The 23,871-nt window shown below is 40.5% G+C and overlaps 1 protein-coding gene across 2 annotated transcripts in view; it reads right to left on the bottom strand.

The window, feature by feature from the left end:
• Window positions 1-23,871, bottom strand: part of spon1a (spondin 1a) — a 192,297-nt gene that overhangs the window by 17,946 nt on the left and 150,480 nt on the right. For both annotated transcript variants that reach the window (XM_049560796.1, XM_049560789.1), the window contains 2 exons: window positions 10,698-10,762; window positions 2,479-2,680 (listed from right to left, as the gene is read on the bottom strand). In XM_049560796.1, the coding sequence (XP_049416753.1) occupies window positions 2,479-2,680; window positions 10,698-10,762 (267 nt within the window). The remainder of the gene's footprint in view (window positions 1-2,478; window positions 2,681-10,697; window positions 10,763-23,871) is intronic.

Raw genomic sequence — 23,871 nt, 5'->3', positions numbered from 1 at the left:
TCAGCTAACAGCAGCAAAGCTAACATCAGGACGTCATCTGTTAAAAGCCTCCCGTTGTCGGATACGACATGAGACTACTCCAGTTAGCTCAATCATGTTGTAACTAAGACATCTGCTGGAAAAAATATTTTCTTCACGGATGAGCACATGTTTGATAAAACGGAGTTTAATCTCTCGGCATCCATTTTCAAGCTCTCTGTGTGTTTGTTTCCTTGCAGACGAGAAAAGGGGGAGCGCACATTTCCGAGAAGGCGTGTCCTTTTCAAAAATGCAAGAGGCGTTGCTTTGTTGCCGGCTGTTTTCGCTGGTGTGTTAAACACACTTTAGAAAGGAGTGTCCCCAGACTATCAGAAGGCGGAAATCTCTGATTGTCTGGTGGCGAGACTAGGAGCATCTTGGCACAAGTCAGATAAAGGGAAGTTTACCACAATTAATTCACACATACTATCCTTATTTTTATGATACAAAGCTGGTTGAAAATCAGCAAAGTATCCCTTTAAGTACACCATAACCATACCATTTTTGATGCTAACTGCAGTAATCTGATGTTGAGGTTTTAAAGTACCATAATTGCCTTTATCACGGCCTAACATTGAGTGTCTTTGCCTTATGTCTTTTCCCTGCAGGGGAAAAACTCCTGCTTCATAAAATTCAAATTTTCATTTGCATTTTCAGCTTACAAATGATTTTACAGATGTTTTCCTCTGACATGTTTTTGTTGTTGTTAAGGATTACGGAGTTGGCAAGCTGAAATGGTTTACCAAGAAAAAAAAAACTGTGTAAACAAACTTTTTGAGAGTTCCTTTTAGTCTCTTAACAGAAGACATACTCTGTCTAGTCAATAGTATTCAGAGTCAAAAAGAAAACAGACTGAAAATTCCTGAATATGCCTGACTTGCCCTTACAGTAAAGTTCGATTTAGTCAGTGTGAGCCATGAAGTGTGTGAGTGAGAGAGAGACAGAGAAGGGAGAGAGGAAGACGAAGAGGAAGAGTGAAATTATTCTTGAGGCTGGCCAAAACAAGCAAGAGAACAAAGTTCAGTGGGTTCATCTACGAGTTCCGAGAGATCAGCCAAAGGTTTCACACATGTTGTCACAGAGTTTGGTCAAACATGCGCACGCACAGCCTATTCTGTTGGCGCTGACTGGAGACAGTGAGCACGCAGCAGACAGCACCTCAGGGTGAAGGCGGGAGGGGGAGACATTCAAGGCTGTTAAAGGAGAATTGGTTGGGTGATGACACTTGTGATGATGACAATTGTCGCAGACTGGCAGTATGTGAGGAGGTGAGAGGGGGGAATGATTGTGAATATGAGCAGACAGGCAGATGAAGAGGTTGGCGTGATGACAAGGTCAAAATGCGAGCGTGAAGGGAAGACTCAGCTGGTGACGAGAGTGAGGAGAAAGGTTATCCAGGGGGTAAAAGGTGGAGAGAACAGCAGTTTGCAGAAGGCTGTGATTGCTGTGGGATTGTGGGGTTGTAGCCTGAGTTGAAACACGCATTTAGAAGGACACTACTGTTTTTATTGCACAAAGATGACAGAGAGCTACTTTCCCCCTTGTCTTTGAGTTAAAATAACAGTCATTGGTGATTTTTAAAATGTAATATATTTAAAAAAAAAAAAAAAAAAAAGTAATGTGTCAAATTTACTTGTCAATTAAAATTTGTACTAAGGCACTTTCAATGACTCTAACAGCTGAGCTACATGTGGCACAGATGCGACATGTCACGTAGGCAGAGCGGAGCAAGGTCTTTGCAGGGTGTGGTTGCTGCCAGCTTCACTGTTCATGCACTGAGTTTTACCAAGTGATAATGCAGTTGGTTATGGAGGGTTTGGAAGTGTAGGCAACATTTACTGGTACTGAATAAATTACCTTAATCGTTTTAACTACAGGATGCACTGATTTCAGTGATTTATTTTAATGTGAACTGTAATACCACACACAGGAGGTTGCTCTGCATCGTCTCTGGCACAATGAGGTATTTATTTTCATCATTTTTAATTAGACTGAACTCATTTACCCTGTTTTGTTTAGGTTTTACCTGTTGGAAAGCCACAGAACTGCACGCAGGGAAAAATAAATAGACTAATTGATGGTGAGCAGCATGGTGCCCACGCGGGTGAGCACGCAGGGTGGTCAGCGTGGTCAGTGTAGCAGCTTCAGCTTATTATAATGGACACGCTCTGCTGCTGGCATGCTGAGGCAGATGTATCGCGACGTGATCATGTCCCATGTATTTCGGCTGTAAAGCTACAGTTTGAAATATAACTATTACCAGTTAACTAATGCTCCACTCAAGGAGTCATGTAACATCACAAAGATACAGCAGATCAGTCACTGTACATAACACAAGCACGTGCAGCAGAAGGAGGAAGCATTCTTAATTTTTTTTTTTTTTCCTGAGGTGACACAACATTTTAATAACCTAAAGTTTTTGGTAATTAATATTAAAATGGAACAATGTTTTTTACTGACCTCATATGTCACGCCACTGTCAGTGCCTGCGTCCCAGGGGATCAGGTCCTGCACCACCCTCTGTACCCAGCCACACTCCTTGGTACACAAGTCCTCAGCAGACAGACCCACATTCCAGTCTGGACTGGGCCCCAACATGGTCAGGAAGGACATGAGGTGGCGGCTCCGGTCCACTGAGAATTCAGCTGAGGGGGCGGCCCGCCTGAGGAGGAGAACAAGAATGAGGTCTGTGTGATTTAAAGCAGTTTTTAAGTGTGAGTAAGGGATGGAGATGTCAGCTGCATCCCAACTAGCCCACAAAGATGTGTCCTTCAGAAGACCTGCGGCGAGGCTGTACCTGCTCCACCTTACATGAGATGTCTGGCCTGAACAGAAGCAAAATTTATGATGCATTGAGGTGCTCCTTGTCAACTTGAAAAGTCATAGATTTCTAAGCTGCCCTCAAAAGTGTAGCTACAGAGGGAAACTAGGACAAGTATGTGACACCCAAGTTTTGACATTTTACTGACAACGTACTAGGGGTGTGAGAAAATATACACTTGAGTTGACATTGGGCGAGAGGCGGGGTACACCCTGGACAGGTCGCCAGACTGTCACATGACTCATAGAGAAAGAAAACCATTCGCACGCACTTCGCACCTATGGCCAAGTTAGAGTCACCAATTAACCTGCATGTCTTTGGACTGTGGGAGGAAGCCGGAGTACATGAAGAAAACAACAGGGGGCGAACATGGAAGCTCCACACAGAGGGGTTCCCCCACCCCGGCATTCAGTGCCCCCACCCGAGTTCGAACCTGGAGCTCTCTTGCTGTGAGGCGACAATTTTTTTCAAAAAGTAGTAAAAGTAAACCTTCTTATGCATGTGTTGTGTGTTCTTTACACTAAGATGTGTTTCCTAAAAATACGATTTTCAAAAATTGCAATATATCACCTTACAAAACTGCAATGTATTGAATCTTTACCCCCGTATTGTGATACACATCATATGACCAGATTTATGCCAATACACAGCCCTAGACTGTACCAGGTTAACAGGAATGAGCAGCAAAGACAGGATGCCACGATGCTAGTCCCTGAATAGGAGACTGGAGGGAATTGAATGTAAAACTCATCCCGTGGGGAGGTTTACACTGTAGAATTGATCCACCAATCTGGTACACACAAGGGATATCCAGATCCAGGTTTTTGGCCCTGAGGCTGTTCATACTGTATATGTGCTGATACCGAAGCCATTTTGCTACAACCTGAAAATGAGATAAGGCAGAACTAATTTCAATTTCATCCTAGAAAAAAGAACATTTTGCCCAAGATACTCAGTATGCATAGTTCATATACATATATACACAGCAGCAGACAAAATGCAAAGCTGACTGAATCTGGATTTAATTACAAATGTAGCCTATACTGAGTGTGGCGATTGGCACACCTTATTTTTCATGAGCAACTTGGTCCTGCAGGTCCTGGTTCAAGACTATTAAGTTTATGATCTTAAATTCCTGAAATGGTATGAATGAAGGTTTAAATGGAAGAACACAACTTCCTGAAACACTCAAGTTTCCAATGGAGATTATTGTATCTGTGTATTTCAGGGTGTTAGAAGTCAGATTTACTTGCACCGGTGCAAGCTCACATGGAAGTGGGAACCGTGACTCCTTTAGGGAGAGAAAGAAAAGGTACTTACACAGCCTAAAAAATTATAGCAACTGACAAATATTTAGTTGACATATTCTAGACTCACATTGCCAGACCACATCTATCTTCACTCCACATTTGTTCTGTTCCAGCACAGGAAACACACACATACACACACAGAGACGCCTCTGGCCATCTGTGTTGACCAATGATTGACAGCTTAACTAATTAAGAATTTTCCCAGCCAATACAAGATTAATTAGGAGTGGAAAGAGTCTTGTTGTAACACAGACAATTCGCCAGTGATCCCCTTTCACCTGTCAACATGCCCATATAAATCCATTTGACTTCAGCCAACTCAGTCCTGCCCTTGCGCACTCTACTAATGATGGCCTCTGAGGATGTGAAATAGCCCTTATCCCCTGGGAACACGCAGCTTTACTCAACTCTCCCAGGCCTCTGCTCAGTGAGTATACTGCAAGTCTGAGGTTTATCTCAGACAGCTACGTGGGCCCTATAAAAAGGTAAAGTGCAACCGACAGAAAAGGAGAGACGGAGCAAGCCTGGAGGCAAATGATGAGGGGATTAATCTCCATAGATAACCACAGTGAAATGCTTTTGTTATTCCAAGATGTTTTTGTTTTGTGAGAGGTGTTAAAATGAATACTAGTAGGTGAATATTTAATGGATATTTGAAAAGTTGATTGACTGCATCTTAGTGCTGCACTGCTAGCTAACAATACAAGGGTAACATTAGCAGATTCTTTTACCAATAATTTAACTGAGTGTGGCATTTATAAAGAGCACAATGGTCAACAAGTAAACATTTAATCATTCCATTTAACTGTTTTGTTGAAAGCTGGGACATATTAGACAACCTTAATTTTTATGTCACATGTTTTTAGTATGCAAAACTACTTGGCTGCACAGTAGCTAGTGGAACAGAGGCTCACTACACCACTGTGCCACAGTACACACACATAAACCACTGCTATCTACCCAGAACAACTAGTTCTGAGAGTGACAGAAATAAAGAAGCCAGCTCATTAATGGCTATATTCTTCAAAAGCTCCTTATTTCACACTGTTGACAACCATTTTTCTTAGCTGTGAATGTGACCCACAGAACACCAAAGCAGTTCTCTGGTTATTAGAAAGACACCTGACGAGAGAGAGCGGGAGCAGGGAGACGACAGGGAGCAAGCTGAGTGTCATGGAGGTAGTAAAGCTGTCATGGATGTAACCATTTTAATCCAGTATAAGGTGTACAGTGTGATTTGGTAGATACTTGGAGGATGCAGTGCAGCAAAGACAGTCAGAGGTAGAGTTTTTTATAGTTACTTGAGAGCTGTAAGGTCTGTAAGAAACGACGTTGCTTGTGTGGTGTTTCTGCATCAGAATCTGGTGTTCACTTGTGTGTGACAGTCCTAGCACAATTGGACATATTCGTACTCAAATTGAGTAAGCAATACTTTAATTTAAAAAAAGAGGCACTTCACTGATATGCAGTGTGTCTGAAGTGGGGACAGTCTGTTTCAGTTTCAGTAACCTGATCTCATACTGAGGCTACAGCAGCTGGACTGGCATTATTAGTGCAAACCTGCTATCTCGGTGCCTGCCCACTGATATACTCTGAAGTCTTTGTCTGTGTAGGTAGTCAGTGACATAACTAACATTTAAATGTCAAGTTCTAAATAAAATTTCCATCCCTACTTTCAGCATATGTAACTCCATGATATAATTTCATAACGGAAATGAATAGACTTCAGTCTCTGTGTCATCTTCTAAGATACTGAGCAGTGTAGAAAGCCATCATATCACACCATGCTTTTTGTCCATATGGTTACAGCACAAGGGGAGCTGAGGCAGGGTGATTGCACTGGCCTGACTTGGAAGGATGTTCCAATTAGCCCAAATTATAAGTGAAAATTATTTGTAAAGTCATTTGTGATATATAATATATTACATTTTCAGATTTGGTTTATGTTACTTTTTATTTTCACTGTGCAAAGCCACTTCTTACTCTGAGGACTAAGTATTGTCACAAAATCTCAAAATCTTTATAATATTATTTCCTGTCAAGCTAATATTTGATGTCTCATTACAGAGCAATAGTTCTACTATTGTTATGGAGGTGTGCACATCGGCCCCTCTGCCAGCCGCTACTCTAGCACCCTACTGTAACACTAATGTACTGTAACAGCCTTATCTGTGTGAGCCTGCAGAGACGTTTGCGTGCATCTTTGGAGAAGCATAATTCCAACATCACTTGTGACATTTATTGGTCGCCTGACCTATTTTGTAATCACTGACTTTTGAGAATACAGACTGAGTCATTTGCATGGGCTGACTAAGATCAGAAAGAAAATATTACTCAATAAAGAAAATAGCATCAGCTTTTGAATTTGGAAAAAAAACTAAGTGAATGGCCATTTCCATCAGTCATTTCTGTATACTTTGGCTGCAAATTGTGTGGCAGTGAGAGGACTATCAGGTCAGGAACATAAAATTGACCTAGGAACACAGTCTTACTCCCAACTTGTCAAATACCAATGCTTGGCTGGCGGCTGCACACGTGGCCGCACACGTCAAACTTATGTTTTTTTTTTGTTTGTTTGTTTGTTTTTTTAAAATTTATTTATTTATTTTTAGCTAATTTTCTTTTTTTTTGCTGATTTTCTTGTTTTTAAATTTGTGTGGGTTTTTTTTTTTTGGGCTAATTTTCTTGTTTTTAATCATTTTTCACTTTTTACAAATTTCTTGCTAATTTTTTGGGTCATTTCTTCTTTCATTGCTCATTGCCCTCTTCCCATGTTTTAAAAAGAACTTAAGTCAAATTGCTCAGGTTTCAAAGGGTAAGTGCACATGTCACTATCTTAATGTAATATTACCAGCATTGTGTGCTACACATGCTAGCAAACTACATTGTTATTAAAATAATTCAGTTGACTTTTAGTTTCACACAGAACACTGACAACGGTCTCCCAGTTAAAAGTCCAGATACCATGTGACACCAACCCTGAACGGACTTTCTCGCTCTTTATACCAAGACAGTCTGGTACATCTCATACTATCACTAAAGGGTCAGTATCTGACGCCAAGAGCCACTGACCAAGGATTGGTACTTGACGAGCTGGGAGTGAGACTGGGTTGGATGTAAAGAACATCTGTCGGACCTTTCGGCCCTGTGGGACAGGCTCGCTTAGCAACAAAATGGCCTTTTTTTCTATTAATATGCAACGTGGTGTCAATGCAGTTGCAGTTTTAAAGGACTTCGCGGACCACCACGGTTTGTACAGCCCCATAACGGTGAAATACGAAATAGTCTTTGAAATTTAGACCACCATGCTTGGAACCTCACCTGTGTTTTCTTCTGTTGTATTGTGCAGTATCTTCTTTTGTTTAATTACTGGCATAAAACAGCGTCTCTATTCTATTGGGGTTTATTTATTCATTGAAAGCACAGTGACCCTGAAACGTATGGACAGGTAGTTAAGTCATCTCTTTCTTCCTACAAGGATCTGTCGAGTACACCTTATTTTCTGGAAGAGAATTTCTTACTGTACTCAGGTTCTTTTTTTCCTATTATGTATTGGGTCTCAGGAGAGCCACTGCTGTAGACATACTGCTGTAATATGTGTGATAATGGCTGTCACTTCTTCAGCCTCGTTCCTTTCTCATCTCCCACCTCTATTCTCCTTCTACATCTCTGCTGCTTTGCCCTTTGTTCCAGCGACCATTTTGTTTTTTATAGCCAAATGAAATTGAAAGCTTGGTTTATGTGGATGTACTAACCTAAAAAACACGCACCACTAATGTAATTAAACCCTGGTCTTCTTAGAAGCTTTATTTAATCACTTTCTCTTTCTGTAAGGTTGCTGTTTTCCTTTCTCATTCTCGGTTTCTTTCTTCTCTTGTGTCTCATCTTCAAATTTCTCAAAGCAAGGAATGTAGGAAGTCTTAATCGACAACCACCATTTAAAAGAAACAAAAAATCATCAGCTTAAAAATTGGTTGGGGATGAGAAGATCATTAACTCTAAATGAGGGTAAGCTTTGTTTTAAATGACAAAGAAATTCCCACTTCATGCACCCACACTGTACACGTACACCCAAAATAACACAAACATGCATATTTGCTGAAACTGTAACACACAAGCACACACATCTAACTATGAAACATGCCATAAATATGCATCAATGCATTTTTCATGCCGCTCGTATGTAAAGCTAATGAACTCTTTAAAGACTCATTTAAGTTTTAACAAGGTACATCTTTGAACCGGCTGAGTAAAACAGACTTTTTTAAGCCTATTTCTATAATGAGGAACATTAGCTATCAATACAAAATGTCCTTCCTTTGTCTTGCTCCAAACCAACGTGATTTATCTGACACACGCCTGCATGTGCTGTAGACAATCACTGTGTGAAACAATTAATTGGTTGCCTGTACAGCACAGCGTAGGCTAATTAGTGGATATCACTGTTTCTATTCCTGTGTTCCACCCTTTGGAGACTAAACTCGTGGCCCTCGCTAAGGCCCTGTGGTTGAGGAAACAACGCTGCACAGGCCTTTACCACTGAAGTTCTTCAGAGCCAGCTGAGCCAACAAGCTTCTTGTTTTTCTCATGAATAAGAGATTAAATAGCTCCTGTGAATTTAGGAGTAAATGAGCATGTACACTGTAAGCATGGTGTGGATGGCAGTTCCAGGGCACCTTTGAGCTGATATTTCACTGATCAGCAAGCACGGGTCCAATTTTGGATACTAAGTTCATACTGTAGGCTCCGAAACCTTTAAAGGAAAACTTTGCTGATTTTCAACCAGCGTTGTGTGATCGCAGCAGTCAGTGTGTGCAGATGAACAGTGTTTGCTTTTCCCCTGTGCTGCAAGCGCCCGCAGCACTTCACACACCTGCTAACATAATTCTGCTAGGTGACGGACCTCCACTGGTGAATGAGCGGGAAGTTCTGGGAGCTTGCATCACAAGGGGAAGCTTAACATTGTTCTGCACACATAGCCTACACTGCGACGACACAGAGCTGATTGTAAACCTGCAAAGTTTCCTTTTAAGCCCTAAAACCTTAGGACCTATATGTAAATTAATTTAATTTTATGTATTTAAGAGGCTCAAAGTGTTTGAGAATGTTGTGGCCCATCAGCATGAAGTGTGGATGCTTTATATAAATGCTATTTTGCTGTTGTTATTATTAAGTGTTCCCTTAATTTTTTTGTGTTGATTTCTTAAGTTGCACTCTATATGTGGTAAACTTGAACAATCCATCACGGTGGACATATCTACTAGGGAAAATGCTGAACATCTTCCATTTTACATCTGGCAGAGAAGTGACGGATTTACTCCGACCTTAAATTCTAAACACGTCAAACACCACTGTCAAATTAAAAAAGCGGCAATGCTTACATACCATGGACCCATTACAGACGCTATGGAGTTGCACAAGAATGATTACAGCATCTTACAAATTCACAGCAGGGGTGAGACAAGTACTAGAGGAACATTAGTCGCAAAGCCGACTATTAAAGTAGAGTGGTTGTAATCCCAGACTCCACCTGTGACAGGTCTGCTGTAAATCAACACTCCTTTCCCTACAAACAATTTGAGGTAATCCTGTGTCTACATATGCATTACATCAGACATGTATAAGAGCAACGTAACGTCTTTGACTTAAAAGACAAAACCACAAAAAGAGACCATGACTTTTTACTTGTCTTTAAAGTTCCATACCGCATCAGTCCTGGTGCATCCACTTACCTCCGAGATACTAAAGACTAGAGGTGTTGGTTAGAGAATAACTCATGAAGTGGAAAGTGAATCCAACTGTATTTTGCACTGCCCAATCTATGATGGTTTAAGAGGGAGTTTGCTGGCTTTGTCTCAGTATTCATCCAGATTTCTACAGCATTTCATGGTAAATGTTTTTGGCAGTGATTTATGGATTTTTTGGTAGACAGTGGAGGTCTGAAGGTTTAGTTGTCTTTTTTGTTGTAATATTAGCAGTAATATTGTTTTAAAATGTATATAGAGCGCTCTGATCTGGCTCATTTAAATTCATGGTGTCTTGCACTGCAAGCCTAAGTGGGTTGAGAATAGTTTTATGCATGATACAAGTGTTAAAACTTAATTCATTCATGCATTAATTCAGTCATAATGCAATATATACTATTCATCAGTCACGGGAACTCATTGTCTGTGAAGACAAGGCTAGATGTTTAATTTTCCATAGTGGGGTGATTAGGTCTCTGGTGTCTATGGTCTTGAATATCATGGACAGCATTTTGATAGACAGAAAACCCTCATGATAGCTTTAATAAGATTAATGAGAACGGACGAGGGCCTTGGAATCCAGACCTCCAGCCAGTTTTATGTATCCACAAGTTGACTGTAGACTGTAATTTAAATTTAAATTAATGGGAAACCACTGGGTGTGTGGAAACTTTGTAAAATAGTGAAAAGTAATGCAGATGATTTGCAATTTTTATTACATTTTTGATTAAACTCGCAAAACCAGCAGCACAGTCCGCAGCAAATGTGTGGTGAACATTATGGTAATCAGGATATATTACTTACACATTAAGTGGTTGCCAGGCTGGCCACTGTGCTTTCATTTTGATGACTGTCAGGACCTCATCACCCTGCAGAAGAGAGACAGACAAAAAGACACAAAAACTCAATCTCAGTCCCCCTGAAGTAATCGACATTTCATGCTTGAACCATCACGCTTCACAGGTGAATGATTAAAAGGGATCAATGGAAGACTTCTGCCATTTCCACACTTTAATCTATAAAGTCATTATGGTCAGTGGGTAAAGATGGTCTGTGTGGCCAAAAGATTCCACTTTTTAGATTGGGCTCTGCTTGAGTTCATCTGCCTCAACATGCTTTTGAGAGGTAAGCGATGGTTGGCACATCCTTAATACAAAAGGTGCATACAAGGATCACCTCTTGTCAATAAAGGTCTGATGTAATTGGCATCTAGTGGTGAGGTTGGAGATCGTTACCAACTAAAACTCCCATTTGCCAAGCATGTGGGAGAAGTTCAGTGGCAACAAAAAACACAAATGGCCCAAAACAGACCCAGTGTTTGCTTTGTCCATTCTGGGCTATTGTAGAATAGAGTGTGACTCAGGCCACATTTTCCTAAATGAACCCGGTCCAAGTCCGAGACGGTTATAGTCGAGCCTGGCCCGACCCTGACAGACTTCCTCGAGCCTGATGCAGTTTGTTACCTGACAAAGTTATTGTTATCATGGTGATCACACAGGGACATTGTGAAAATGACCATCAAAAGGCTGCTGTTATGCACAGTTAAACACACCGCAGCCTGTGTTGCGTTCAGGCTTTGTTAGGTGAATAACAAATTCCAATACTTGAATAGGCCATAGCACAACACAGCAGTATGTCAAGTGGGCCGAACCCAAACCAAACCTGAGCAAAATTTCTGATTTGTCGGGTATCCACACACTGCTGTAAAACTAGGACTCCGTAAAACAGGACCCGCTCCATGTGGTGATTTTACACTAATTTTACACTAATGAAAACATACTTATTAATATCTAATTACATTTCTGACAATAGATTCCTCTAAATCCTACAAACTGGACCTTTAAAGGATTTGCTGGATTAAATATAAAGGATAACTTTGGTATTTTTCAACCTGGGCCCTATTTCCCCATGTGTATGTGTGCATATGATTCATAGGTAAAACTCATTCTAAAATTGGTTCAGTATTGAGGGAGGCGGATGCAACCGGAGCCGTGAAACGAGCTAAAATGGTAACGGGGGCAAATGCGTCCTGTATGTTTGGGCATTAAAAGTGCTTTTTTTCGCCACTGACCGGTTCAGATGGCCAGTGCTATCTCTGTAAATAGCATACTAAGCATTTCCCTTACCCTTCACTTCCTCTGGGCTGTGACTTCATCTCACGAGAGCTTTGCTTGTTGCCGGAAGAAAACAGAGGTGCCATGCTGAGCGCCGCTCAGAGTGGCACTGGTTGTCCCAGAGTACAGCTGAGAGTTTTACTGCATCGATTGCAAATAGTGGTTCATGTTTGTGCTTTTCCGAATTGCAAGAACAGGATGTCGCGCAACACCCCATACAGCTTTCATAGGCTGCCTTTGTCAGACGGCGAGACGCTGAAGTTGTGGCTAGTTGTGCTACAAATGGATGCTAACACTCCTGTCCAGACACTGCGCCTTGCAGACCATCAGGTCTGCAGTGCTCACTTCTCCCAAGATGACTACTGCCAGCCAAAGAAGAGAAGACATCCAATCCCGAAACACCTCTTACTCAAGAAAACGGCTGTCCCACGAGTAGAGAGAGCTACAGACACAGTGGAGCAAAGCTCTCGCGAGATGACGTCACACACAGCCCAGAGGTAAGGAAAACGTTTAGTATGCTATTTAGAGAGATAACACTGGCGATCTGAACCGGTCAAAAAAAAAGCACTTTTAATGTGCAAACTTATACGGGATGCATTTGCCCCTGTTACCGTTTTAGCTCGTTTCACGGCTCCGGGCTGCATCCGCCTCCCTCAATACTGAACCAATTTTACAACGAGTTGTACCTATGAATCATATGCACACATACACATGGGGAAATAGGGCCCAAGTTGAAAAATACCGAAGTTATCCTTTAACTAACAGAAGCACTTGGTGTCATGTCATCTTGTAGGTTTAATAGAAGATGTATTTCAAACATGTCTGACGCTTGATGTTCTGTATGCTCTTGTGCTTCTTTAAAAGTAAATGTGATTAAATAATATCTCAGTCAATGTCAGTGGTCACGAAGATGATAGTAAGAGTTGAAGTGTTGCTCCCTTTCAAAGAGCTTTTCTTTTTGGGTGTTTTATAGACAATGTGACCATCTCTGATTTAGATTCCTTCAGCACTCTTTTAAAAACTAAAATATGACCCCACTTCAAACTTAGTCCGTTTAAAAGGCTGAAAGAATTTTCCGGAGTGCTGTCACAGCCTATGGCCATGCTTTAATTGACGAACAACAAACCCACCTTGCATGCTGCACCTGTGTGCCTGCGTCTGGCAGACTGTTGCTAAGCTTGGTTGATGCTGAAGAGTGTTTACCTTGAGTTTTTCAAAGACAGTTTTGTTGATAATAAAAATTGAAAATGGTTACACTAACCTTCAGGAATTTTACTTTTTAAGGTTTATCACGAAATTGGTGTGCGTCTCATCCTTAATAGTAAATGGGGTTATGCACACAATAACTGAAGTGAAGACTGACAGGGACACCAGCAAAAGCAAAGTCCATAAAAAGGAGCACAATATCATGAAATCCAATAAAATGACACGACAGCACCGACTGAACATGGACATTATGAGCTTGACAAGTACAGTATTTACTGCTGAGCTATCGTGTTATTGTTTTTAACCTCTGTTGGATACATTTTATGTTTTGGCATTGCAATAAAACCATAAAGTACTCTTTCTTTTGAGCACCTTTTGTGTTAACAGTGGAACATCAAACTGTATTTGCCCTCAGGTACAGAGATATGCATGCGCAGGGCAGACACACGAGAGGCAGAAAATCTGTCATGTTGAAAATGAATTTTGCTGGTGAGAGGATCGATCAAACTTGCAACCATCCAGTCAAAAGCCCAAAGAGGGGTTCCACAAATGTTCCTTTGACACAATACCAAACAGATGAAAATAGTTTACTTTTCATGTAAATTAAAGGAGTTTAAGGATGTTTACAATGTGCTGAGTTGTTGAATGGATGTCAGTAACCCTACTTCCTGTGGTCAGAGAATAATGTTTGTTCCAGTAACCAAAATGACAGCCCCCCCCCCCCCATCTCCTGCTCCGTGTTATTGAATTACATTGCAGCAAATCTGACAGGCTGATAATAAGCACAGCACACTAATCCTATTTCAGATTCAGGGATGTTACTGATGGGCTGTGCCTGTGCTGAGGATTCACATATCATGTACTCAGGCTTTTTGCATGTTTCCACACCCCAACACTGTTGCATTCTCAGGGAAGCTTTATACTTTCGAGTAAACATTTCAGTCAGCATTAAATCAAACTTAAAGTGAACAGCATTTGACAAGTGCAAAAATAAAAGAAGTCACAGTGCCACTTTCTGTTCAGGTTCTCAAGTGAATTCAAAGTTGGTTCTTCTACATAAGGAACCATGCTTATCTGTCTTGAATATACACTCAAGCTGTGACAGTAATGAAGCTTCTCAAGGTACTGCAGATAAATTTTTAGAAAGAATAAACTGTGTTTGAATCAGACCATCTCTGTCTTCAATGTGATCCAGGACAGAGGCTTTTACCAACCAACAGCCCTGACTAAACATGAAAAGAAAAGGAGCTTGGAAATACACGTCTAATGAAGCTTGTAAAAGCTTGTAAATATTGCTGTAAGACCTTTAGAGAAACACATATCTCACAACCTGCAGCGTCCGAGACGCTGGGAAGGATCACTATTATAGTGAGCCAGCTAAAAAAAAAACACCCTCACCGACAATTTAGTCTTTTGGCAGCCATTTGCAGAACAAATTGAACTGTCAAGATGCGACTCGTAACTGCTGAAAAGGACACATTTCATGTTCTGCAACCTGCAACCCCAAAAACAACACAACAGTTTTCTTCATCTCTGTCTCTCTCTACTTTGCTCTTGAACATCCCAAAATAACCACACCTGAATGGCAGCATACACAACAGGCTTTTGAATCACCCAAGCCTCCTAAAATCATGGAAATTTAGCATTCTGCTTCTGCTTTGAAGGTGAAAAAAGGTGAGAAAAATGCATTTCTACACTATGAAGTGATTATAAAATATCAAAGAGGAGACCAGTGTGTGGATTTGTGGAGTGGTGCAACTCTGAACCTCACTGATAAGATAATTTTTTGTTACTCTTAGGAGAGTGTGGATGCGGCTCCTTCCCCAAAGTGTTAGTAAGTCATGCTGGAGAGGGCACCTCTTTTAACGGGGATCAGAGGAGCTGATGTGATTGGATGTAATTGATGCCAGCTTTTAACCATTCAAGAAATATCAGTGGGCAGACTGTGTGCCCCTGGACATAAAAACACCACAAGAGCACTGCATAATATGACAGAAAAACTAGTTAGGAACATGTATGAAAGTAAAATGCCAACTTTTCTTGGCTTTTTAAAGTAGAACTTCATGTTTCAGGCTATCATGCTCATCAGTAGCCTCTAATCAGTTATCAAATACACACATTAGCCTTGAGACTTTTCACACAAAAAAACATTTTATTTGCAATTACTGTTGTGCATGTGTTACATATGTATATCAATGTAATAATAATATAAACTGTGTGGAGGGTAAAAGCAGCACTTTCACTCCAGCATTAATAAAAATCCAAACAAGAAAGCACATTTTTCCTCGACCTTTAACACCAGCCAATAAAACCTCTCCACTATCTCTTACATGAAAGCTGCACATCCACTGGCCACTGAATGGAATCACCAATCCCTTCTTTCCAGCATAGGAGGATTATGAGGGCTGGAGATTCAATTTTAACCCTTTTCCACAAAATCAGCTCTGGTTTTTGAACTGATGCCTCCCAGGATTCTTGAAACTTTGGTGTAGGGATGCGCGATAATATCAGCTCATCATCGGTATTGACTAATATTGGCTTAAAAATTAAATATCAGAATCAGCCAACATGCTGATAATACTGGCACATCATCAGTATCGGCCAATATCAGCTTGAAAATGAACTATTAGAATCAGCCAACATGCTTTTCCTTATTTTGCACAATGAATGAATATTACATACACTGAAAAGCATTCTATTTCATGTCTCCATCTGCTGGTGGGCCATCACAAAAAGAGTATGCACGCATAATATGATGTTAATTCCACTACTGAAGAGACTTGATGATCACTAAACTTAGGCGGGGAAAAAGTGGATATATCAATATCGGTATTGATTATTGGTTAGATGAATTGTTATAGATCGGCATGTTGGATATCAGCAAAAATTCAGTATTGTGCATCCAAACTTTTGTGCCATCTAGCAAAGTAGCCTACATTTCCAACAGTTTTGAGAGGAACCATTGTAATCAAGGAGTAACAAGATAGCATTGGTTTCCTCTATCAGCGAGCTTTTGTTCTGTTGTAACAGATATTTATTTTTCTTCAAAAAACATGAATTGACCAACTATACCTGAGAGAACTGCATGTTCTTTTTCCTCACAATTTCTCAATTGATTTCTCTATTGTTGCCTTCTCCATCCTCTCTTTCCAACCTGTAGAATATGGTTGGAAAAATATATATTGTACTTTGAACCAATATATCTTTGGTCAAAATAGTCCGAAAGGTTCAAAATTAGGTGTGTGAACTGGAACAGGACCCATTCCATGTTTGTGGAAAAGGGGTATTAGACTCCTGGCTCAAGCGTCTCCACTGGTGACACAGTTGCAAAGTTCAAGGCTAAAGAGCCAAGGACACTGAACACTCAAATCAAACTGAACCTTTTCAATTACTTCAGCAAAAACTTACTAAGTTACCCATTTTCTCTGCACTAAACTGTCTCATCCCAGAGGTAAGCCACCATGAAACTCTGGAAAGCATTTAGACTAAACAAAACTAAGTGTGTATTTACACACACACTAACACACACAGCTGCAAGGACCTCCCCACATGTCCACCAGACATGCAGTAATCCCTGTGTCACAGACATGGATTGCTGACTTTCAAATAGATAATAGAGACATCTTTTATAGCTTTCCATTTCAAGTAATTGTCGTATTAAGTAACATGAATGTGACCTTTTTTAGTTCATAACGAGGACAATTACATCAACAGACTGATAAACGTATTGAAACTGTCTCAAAATATTCATATTCCCCAACACACCATGAGCTTAACTTTTTCCTACATATATATATATAAAGCAGGCTGCAGAGTAGAGTCTCACTGTTGGCTCTCACTCCCTTCAGCCATAATTGAGTCTTCAGTCAAATGTAGAAAGTCTCTGTAGGATCAATATAGAGGATGTGATCCAATATTTCCCATCATTACTTACTAATTACCAGAAACCCATCACTTAGTAACTCCCTCGACATTTTGATGGAATGGATAAGTTTCATAATTAATTGCAGACTTGCCAGTTCACTGTCCGCGAGCAACGCTGTAGCCAGAGGCTCATCTGCCCCTCGGGAGAGTACCATTCATTTTTTTTTATTTCCTTATAAAGTAACTGACATCATCAGTGACCTTCTCGTTTTGGTGAAGATGTATTTGCAGCATTAAAATGTATTAACTATGACATTACATCTTAGAGGTGCACTGTTATAATCACACAGACATCAATATATCTTGTGGTACACTGGGTTCAGATTCAGTTTGTGTGGCAAAGGCAATTTGCATGTAGAATTTACTTCTTTTTTTTTTTTTTGCGCTTACCTTGCTTGAGCTGAGCGCTAAGATTTTTCATCTTAGTCAGTAAAAGATTTATGCAAATCAAGAACATTACACAAGCAAGTAGCCTCCATCACCAAAAGTACAGCTTGCGAACTTCAGCTAGAATATTAATCTACCAAGTCAGGGACCCTTACACCCTAATGGACTGCTTTTGACACTGATATGAATTGCCCTCCGTGTAATACAAGTCCTCAGGTATTCCTTTATCTTTCTTGGCATTGTTCTGGCAGAGACTATCTATGAAGTTTGTTGTGTTATATCCTCCATACTTAAAGAAATATACTATTATCTGGGGCGTCGGTGGCTTAGTGGATAGAGCAGGCGCCCCATGTACAAGGCTGTTGCTGCAGCGGCCCGGGTTCGACTCCAGCCTGTGGCCCTTTGCTGCATGTCACTCCCTCTCTCTCTCCCCCCTTCACACTTGTCTGTCCTATTCATTAAAGGCCAAAAATGCCCCAAAAATATCTTTAAAAAAAAAAAAGAAATATACTATTATCATACTTATATTCAAATTCACATGACAGAATAAAATGGAGACAACTGACAACAATGGTTTTTGTATTTCCATTTCACATGTATAATTCTTATTTATTACCACAAATTTATTCCATTGTTTACAATTGTTTACAGGACTAATCGTGCAGCCCTCCTTAAAAGCTGCAGGCACTTAACATCTGCACAGAGATACAGTGCGTTGATAGGATGTTCCTCAGTCTATGATTCCTAATGGCTCTGGTGCCCCCTGACCTTTCATCTTACAACATCTCTGGGTCAGAGCTCCACCTTGATCACTGATATGGTGACAGAGGTTCTATGAGTAGATCCTGATTTAAATAGCTTTTCAAAACTATCAAAAAATGTCATGAACATCTTTTTTTTAGTTTGCTATTGTTTACACTGTACTTCATTCACTACTATTGGAAGTCTCGTGCTCATGTGTATATAATAATGGAGGTAGCCACTGTGACATCACCTGTTGCTTTGAGGACTCCAGTTGTAACGGCTCGATTTCGACATGTCGTCTCATTTTTGGGGCCAGAAGTGACCATATTTGGATGAGAGGATGGAACTGTGGAGGAGCGAGGGGTGGATCTGACTCGTAACTGTAGCGATCCTTGCAGACAGCCTGTCACTCAAGAGTTCCTGCCCTTAAATACTCATAAAATTAAGCCTTGGAAACGGGTGATTTTTATGAAAATGCATCCCCTCATACAATTGGCATGAATGTATTACATGGTTATAAAGACCAAAGCTGGACATTTTAACATGGTAGTCTACAGGAGATTTATTCACTCTTGGAGCCAGCCTCAAGTGGCCATTCGAGGAACTGCAGTTTTTTGCACCCTGGCATTAGCTTCACTTTTCAGCCATGGAGGTACCTGCTTGGTTGTGTTTCTAGTCTATAAAGGGCTGTGTGTATTTTTTCGAATAAATTTTAAATATTATAAAATTATCAAAGTTAACACTATTTGGTTTTCAGATAACCAGCAACAATGGTATATGGATAAAGCAATAATAATCTAATCATAATGGTAAACATATGCATGGTCAAAATATGGCACAAAAAGACTTTTCACCCTTTAAACATGGTTATAGCATTGTCAATTTGTCATTTCTGCAAATGTTTGCTAAAATCTGACCTCCCTATGTTGCAGTTTGACTTGCATGAAGGTTTCACTTTTTCAATTTCTAATCTTTCACAAGTGCATTACTAATGTTTGCTTTTTTCTCTCCTGTATGCGACTGTAAACCTCTCTTCTTATGGACTCAAGGGAGAAAGCAGCAATATTTCGATGTGTCCTTTCATTAGAGATAAATATCAAAACATGCTGCCATAAATAAACTCACTTTTACCGCTTCACATAACTTTGCCGTTGGGTTTAATGACTGGTAGCACAGAGATTTATTGGCTTAATGACAAAATTTGCAACAGATCATTACCTTGGCACAGAATCCCAAGACTCTGAATGCATTTCTCAATTAACAAGTATGACTGCACTCGCATCAGTTACACCATTAGTATGCCAGAGGTAAAGAAGAAGAAGAAAGTTGCTGCCTGTTTTCTAAAGAGTGACAAAGGGCGTCCAAGAATTACATATACAACAGACATATTACAGAAATGTAGGAGCAGGTGTCTGAGTAAGCGCAGAACGGATCAGAAGTGGAACAATTTGACAAGCTGTCACCTGCTTACATGTACTTTCACAACTTTAGACAAACACTTAAACTTATTGTAACAGATTGAGTTAAAGGTCCAGTGTTTAGGATTTAGGGGGATATACTGGCAGAGTTGTTGTTTTCATCACCTTGGAATGAGCCATTTATATCTAGGAAGTGGGTCCTCGTCCTCGGCGTGTGCCATTATCATCTCTCAGCTGTCATATTGCGTGACAGGATGGGCTCAAGCATCACCATCTACAATAAGACACCTTACATCTTTATACAATCAGGCACTGACAGTAATGGACAAAAAGCCTGTCCGGTGGCATCACTGTTGCATATTAGAGTGATACAATCTTTTCAGCTTTGTCAGCTTCATTAACTTTTGTTTCCTGAAATTAGTTTTCAAATGTATCATTAGCTCCAGAGCCTCTTTCCAGATTTATTCAAACACAAGACGGTAATAGAGTAACAAGGAGCAGCATGTATGGCAACTGTCAAAAATCAGCTTTTTCTATAGAGGGCTGTCAACTCTGGAACACATTACAAAGTGAAATCAAACTGATTACAGATTTAAATCCTTCACAACAAAGGTCAAGTGCCTGCTAAAAGATAACCAGCGCTGTACCCACTCTGAGCTAAATGTGCTCTTTAAAGGGACACTGTGTAACATTTTCAGTTGTTTATTGCCAAAAATTGATGTCTGCATTCATAAATATGTCACCATTGGTGTACTATTACCTCCACCAATAATCTGACTTATTCTTGTAAAAGGAGAATGTCGGATTTGTTTGTACATTGTGCGGGCGAGTCATCTGAGAGGTTCCATAACGTTTTGCCATCTTGAGAATACATCTGCCAGCAAGGGACATACAGCCCGGCCTTCAGTGTTTTCGTTGAGAACCAGGCCAGCCCTGTGTGACTGAGGAGCTGAAGGAGAGGAGCAAGAGGTGCTTCACTACTACCCTGGCACTACTGCAGCAGAACAAAGTCCCACTCTTTGAGTATAATGCAGGATCATGCATATGCATATGCAGCATCATGGGAGACGCAATCCTTGTTGCCAAGAAAGCACAAATGGGAATCAAAAAGGCAACGTGACCAGTGAATTCAAAAAACAAAGGTCAGCATCGGGGTAGCCTTTCCCAGGTGGAGAGAGCTGCTGAAGGAGAAAGGTAATGCAATCATGGGCCAGCCCATGAAGTATCGGATGACATGGTTTCATCAGTGTTATCATAGGTTTTTGGTACACAGCAGCTACCGTAGTTGCAATATGCATTTGAAACAGTGAGGTGCTAGAGTGCGCTATCCGTTTGAATGCAATATATGATTTCAACGTTAGATGGGAGAAATTCCTACACACTGTGGCTTTAAATTTTAAGGGGTATGAGTGTGAGAGTTTCGGTGTATTGTGGTGCATGTACTTTAGTATGTGTATTGTGGTATGTCTATTGTAGCAGATGTATTGTGGGATATGTTGCGATGTTTGTATTGTGGTAGGCTATAGGTACTGTGGTATGTGTATTGTAGTGTGTGGATACTCTGTATTCAAACTATGTTTAATTACATCATCCCTATCAAATTTAAAAAGACATAAAAAAAAAATCAATAAAATAAATGCACCGCTATGTTTAGGGTTATTCGTGTTTTTGCCACGGCCACCACAGATAGCGGTCGCTCCATGATGAGCCAAACAGCTTTGGAAAAACACTTTACAGTAACATGAAACTGCTTTATTCAGTGTTTTTATTGGTTTAAATCGCCACATCCATTTGTTTTGAGAGGAAGAGACCTCTGGGGATAATTCAGCACCTGTTAAAAACCCTCTGAACATCTGGAACTTAAGTTAGCAGTGAAAAAAAGGTGAGCACGCAGTAACAGGTGTTGGGCTAGCAGACCGTCTACCATTAGCCGAGCTGCGTAGGAGAAACACTGATCTGTAACATGATTTGCAGATAATTTTGCTCCCCATAAAAACCTCCTGAACAAAGAGCAGTGAAGGAATCTTAACCAGGAGTTCACACATGGCACGTGAGAGGAGTTTCAGCTGGTTACAATCTGCAGTCCTCACTGCTAGATGCCTCTGAATCCTACACACTGCTCTTTTAACAGTCATCTTCTGTATCATTTATAAATCCATTTGCACCCACTAACAACAGATAGGCACTTACAGGTGGACGTTATATGACAGCCACTATATGTACAGGTATTGTAGTCTTCTCAGTAAAAAAGTGTCATGCCTTTGCAACACAAATCACAATCTGCTTCAAAGCACAAACCTTCCTGGCTGCAAAAGTTAACTTTTATATATATATATATATATATATATACATATATATATATATATATATATATATATATATATATATACAGTACAGGCCAAAAGTTTGGACACACCTTCTCATTCAATGCGTTTTCTTTATTTTCATGACTATTTACATTGTAGATTCTCACTGAAGGCATCAAAACTATGAATGAACACATGTGGAGTTATGTACTTAACAAAAAAAGGTGAAATAACTGAAAACATGTTTTATATTCTAGTTTCTTCAAAATAGCCACCCTTTGCTCTGATTACTGCTTTGCACACTCTTGGCATTCTCTCCATGAGCTTCAAGAGGTAGTCACCTGAAATGGTTTCCACTTCACAGGTGTGCCTTATCAGGGTTAATTAGTGGAATTTCTTGCTTTATCAATGGGGTTGGGACCATCAGTTGTGTTGTGCAGAAGTCAGGTCAATACACAGCCGACAGCCCTATTGGACAACTGTTAAAATTCATATTATGGCAAGAACCAATCAGCTAACTAAAGAAAAACGAGTGGCCGTCATTACTTTAAGAAATGAAGGTCAGTCAGTCCGGAAAATTGCAAAAACTTTAAATGTGTCCCCAAGTGGAGTCGCAAAAACCATCAAGCGCTACAACGAAACTGGCACACATGAGGACGGACCCAGGAAAGGAAGACCAAGAGTCACCTCTGCTTCTGAGGATAAGTTCATCCGAGTCACCAGCCTCAGAAATCGCAAGTTAACAGCAGCTCAGATCAGAGACCAGATGAATGGCACACAGAGTTCTAGCAGCAGACCCATCTCTAGAACAACTGTTAAGAGGAGACTGCGCGAATCAGGCCTTCATGGTCAAATAGCTGCTAGGAAACCACTGCTAAGGAGAGGCAACAAGCAGAAGAGATTTGTTTGGGCCAAGAAACACAAGGAATGGACATTAGACCAGTGGAAATCTGTGCTTTGGTCTGATGAGTCCAAATTTGAGATCTTTGGTTCCAACCGCCGTGTCTTTGTGAGACGCAGAAAAGGTGAACGGATGGATTCCACATGCCTGGTTCCCACTGTGAAGCATGGAGGAGGAGGTGTGATGGTGTGGGGGTGTTTTGCTGGTGACACTGTTGGGGATTTATTCAAAATTGAAGGCACACTGAACCAGCATGGCTACCACAGCATCCTGCAGCGACATGCCAAGGCAAAGGGGCCAACAAGTGCTAAACACCTCTGAGAACTCCTTCAAGACTGTTGGAAAATCATTTCAGGTGACTACCTCTTGAAGCTCATGGAGAGAATGCCAAGAGTGTGCAAAGCAGTAATCAGAGCAAAGGGTGGCTATTTTGAAGAAACTAGAATATAAAACATGTTTTCAGTTATTTCACCTTTTTTTGTTAAGTACATAACTCCACATGTGTTCATTCATAGTTTTGATGCCTTCAGTGAGAATCTACAATGTAAATAGTCATGAAAATAAAGAAAACGCATTGAATGAGAAGGTGTGTCCAAACTTTTGGCCTGTACTGTATATGTAGTAGAAGAAATCTTGTTTTCCTGCCCAGTGCACCTGTTATATTGTAGTTTCTCATGCTGCTACAAGAACACGACTGCAAGAGGTGCAGTTGCACACAACTACATGTCTTGTCTCCTCTTCATTTCAGAATCACAAAGGATGGTGAGGTGCACTACAGTAAATCCCTGGAGCCATGTCCCTGCCTGCAAATGCAACATGACTGTCTATGTAAACAATGAGATTTGGAAAAACATGTTTTGAAGTGTTTTATTTTTAGCAGTTTTCTTAATACTGTATTTCTGCTTAATGAATCTGTTTGCTGAAATGTTTTTTTGCAGGTTAGGGCCACCATACATTTCCATTTTCAGAAGAGTAACT

This window comes from Epinephelus fuscoguttatus, linkage group LG2 (genome assembly GCF_011397635.1).
Source record: "Epinephelus fuscoguttatus linkage group LG2, E.fuscoguttatus.final_Chr_v1".
NCBI lineage: Eukaryota > Metazoa > Chordata > Actinopteri > Perciformes > Serranidae > Epinephelus > Epinephelus fuscoguttatus.
This window is presented reverse-complemented; position numbering and strand designations above follow the sequence as displayed.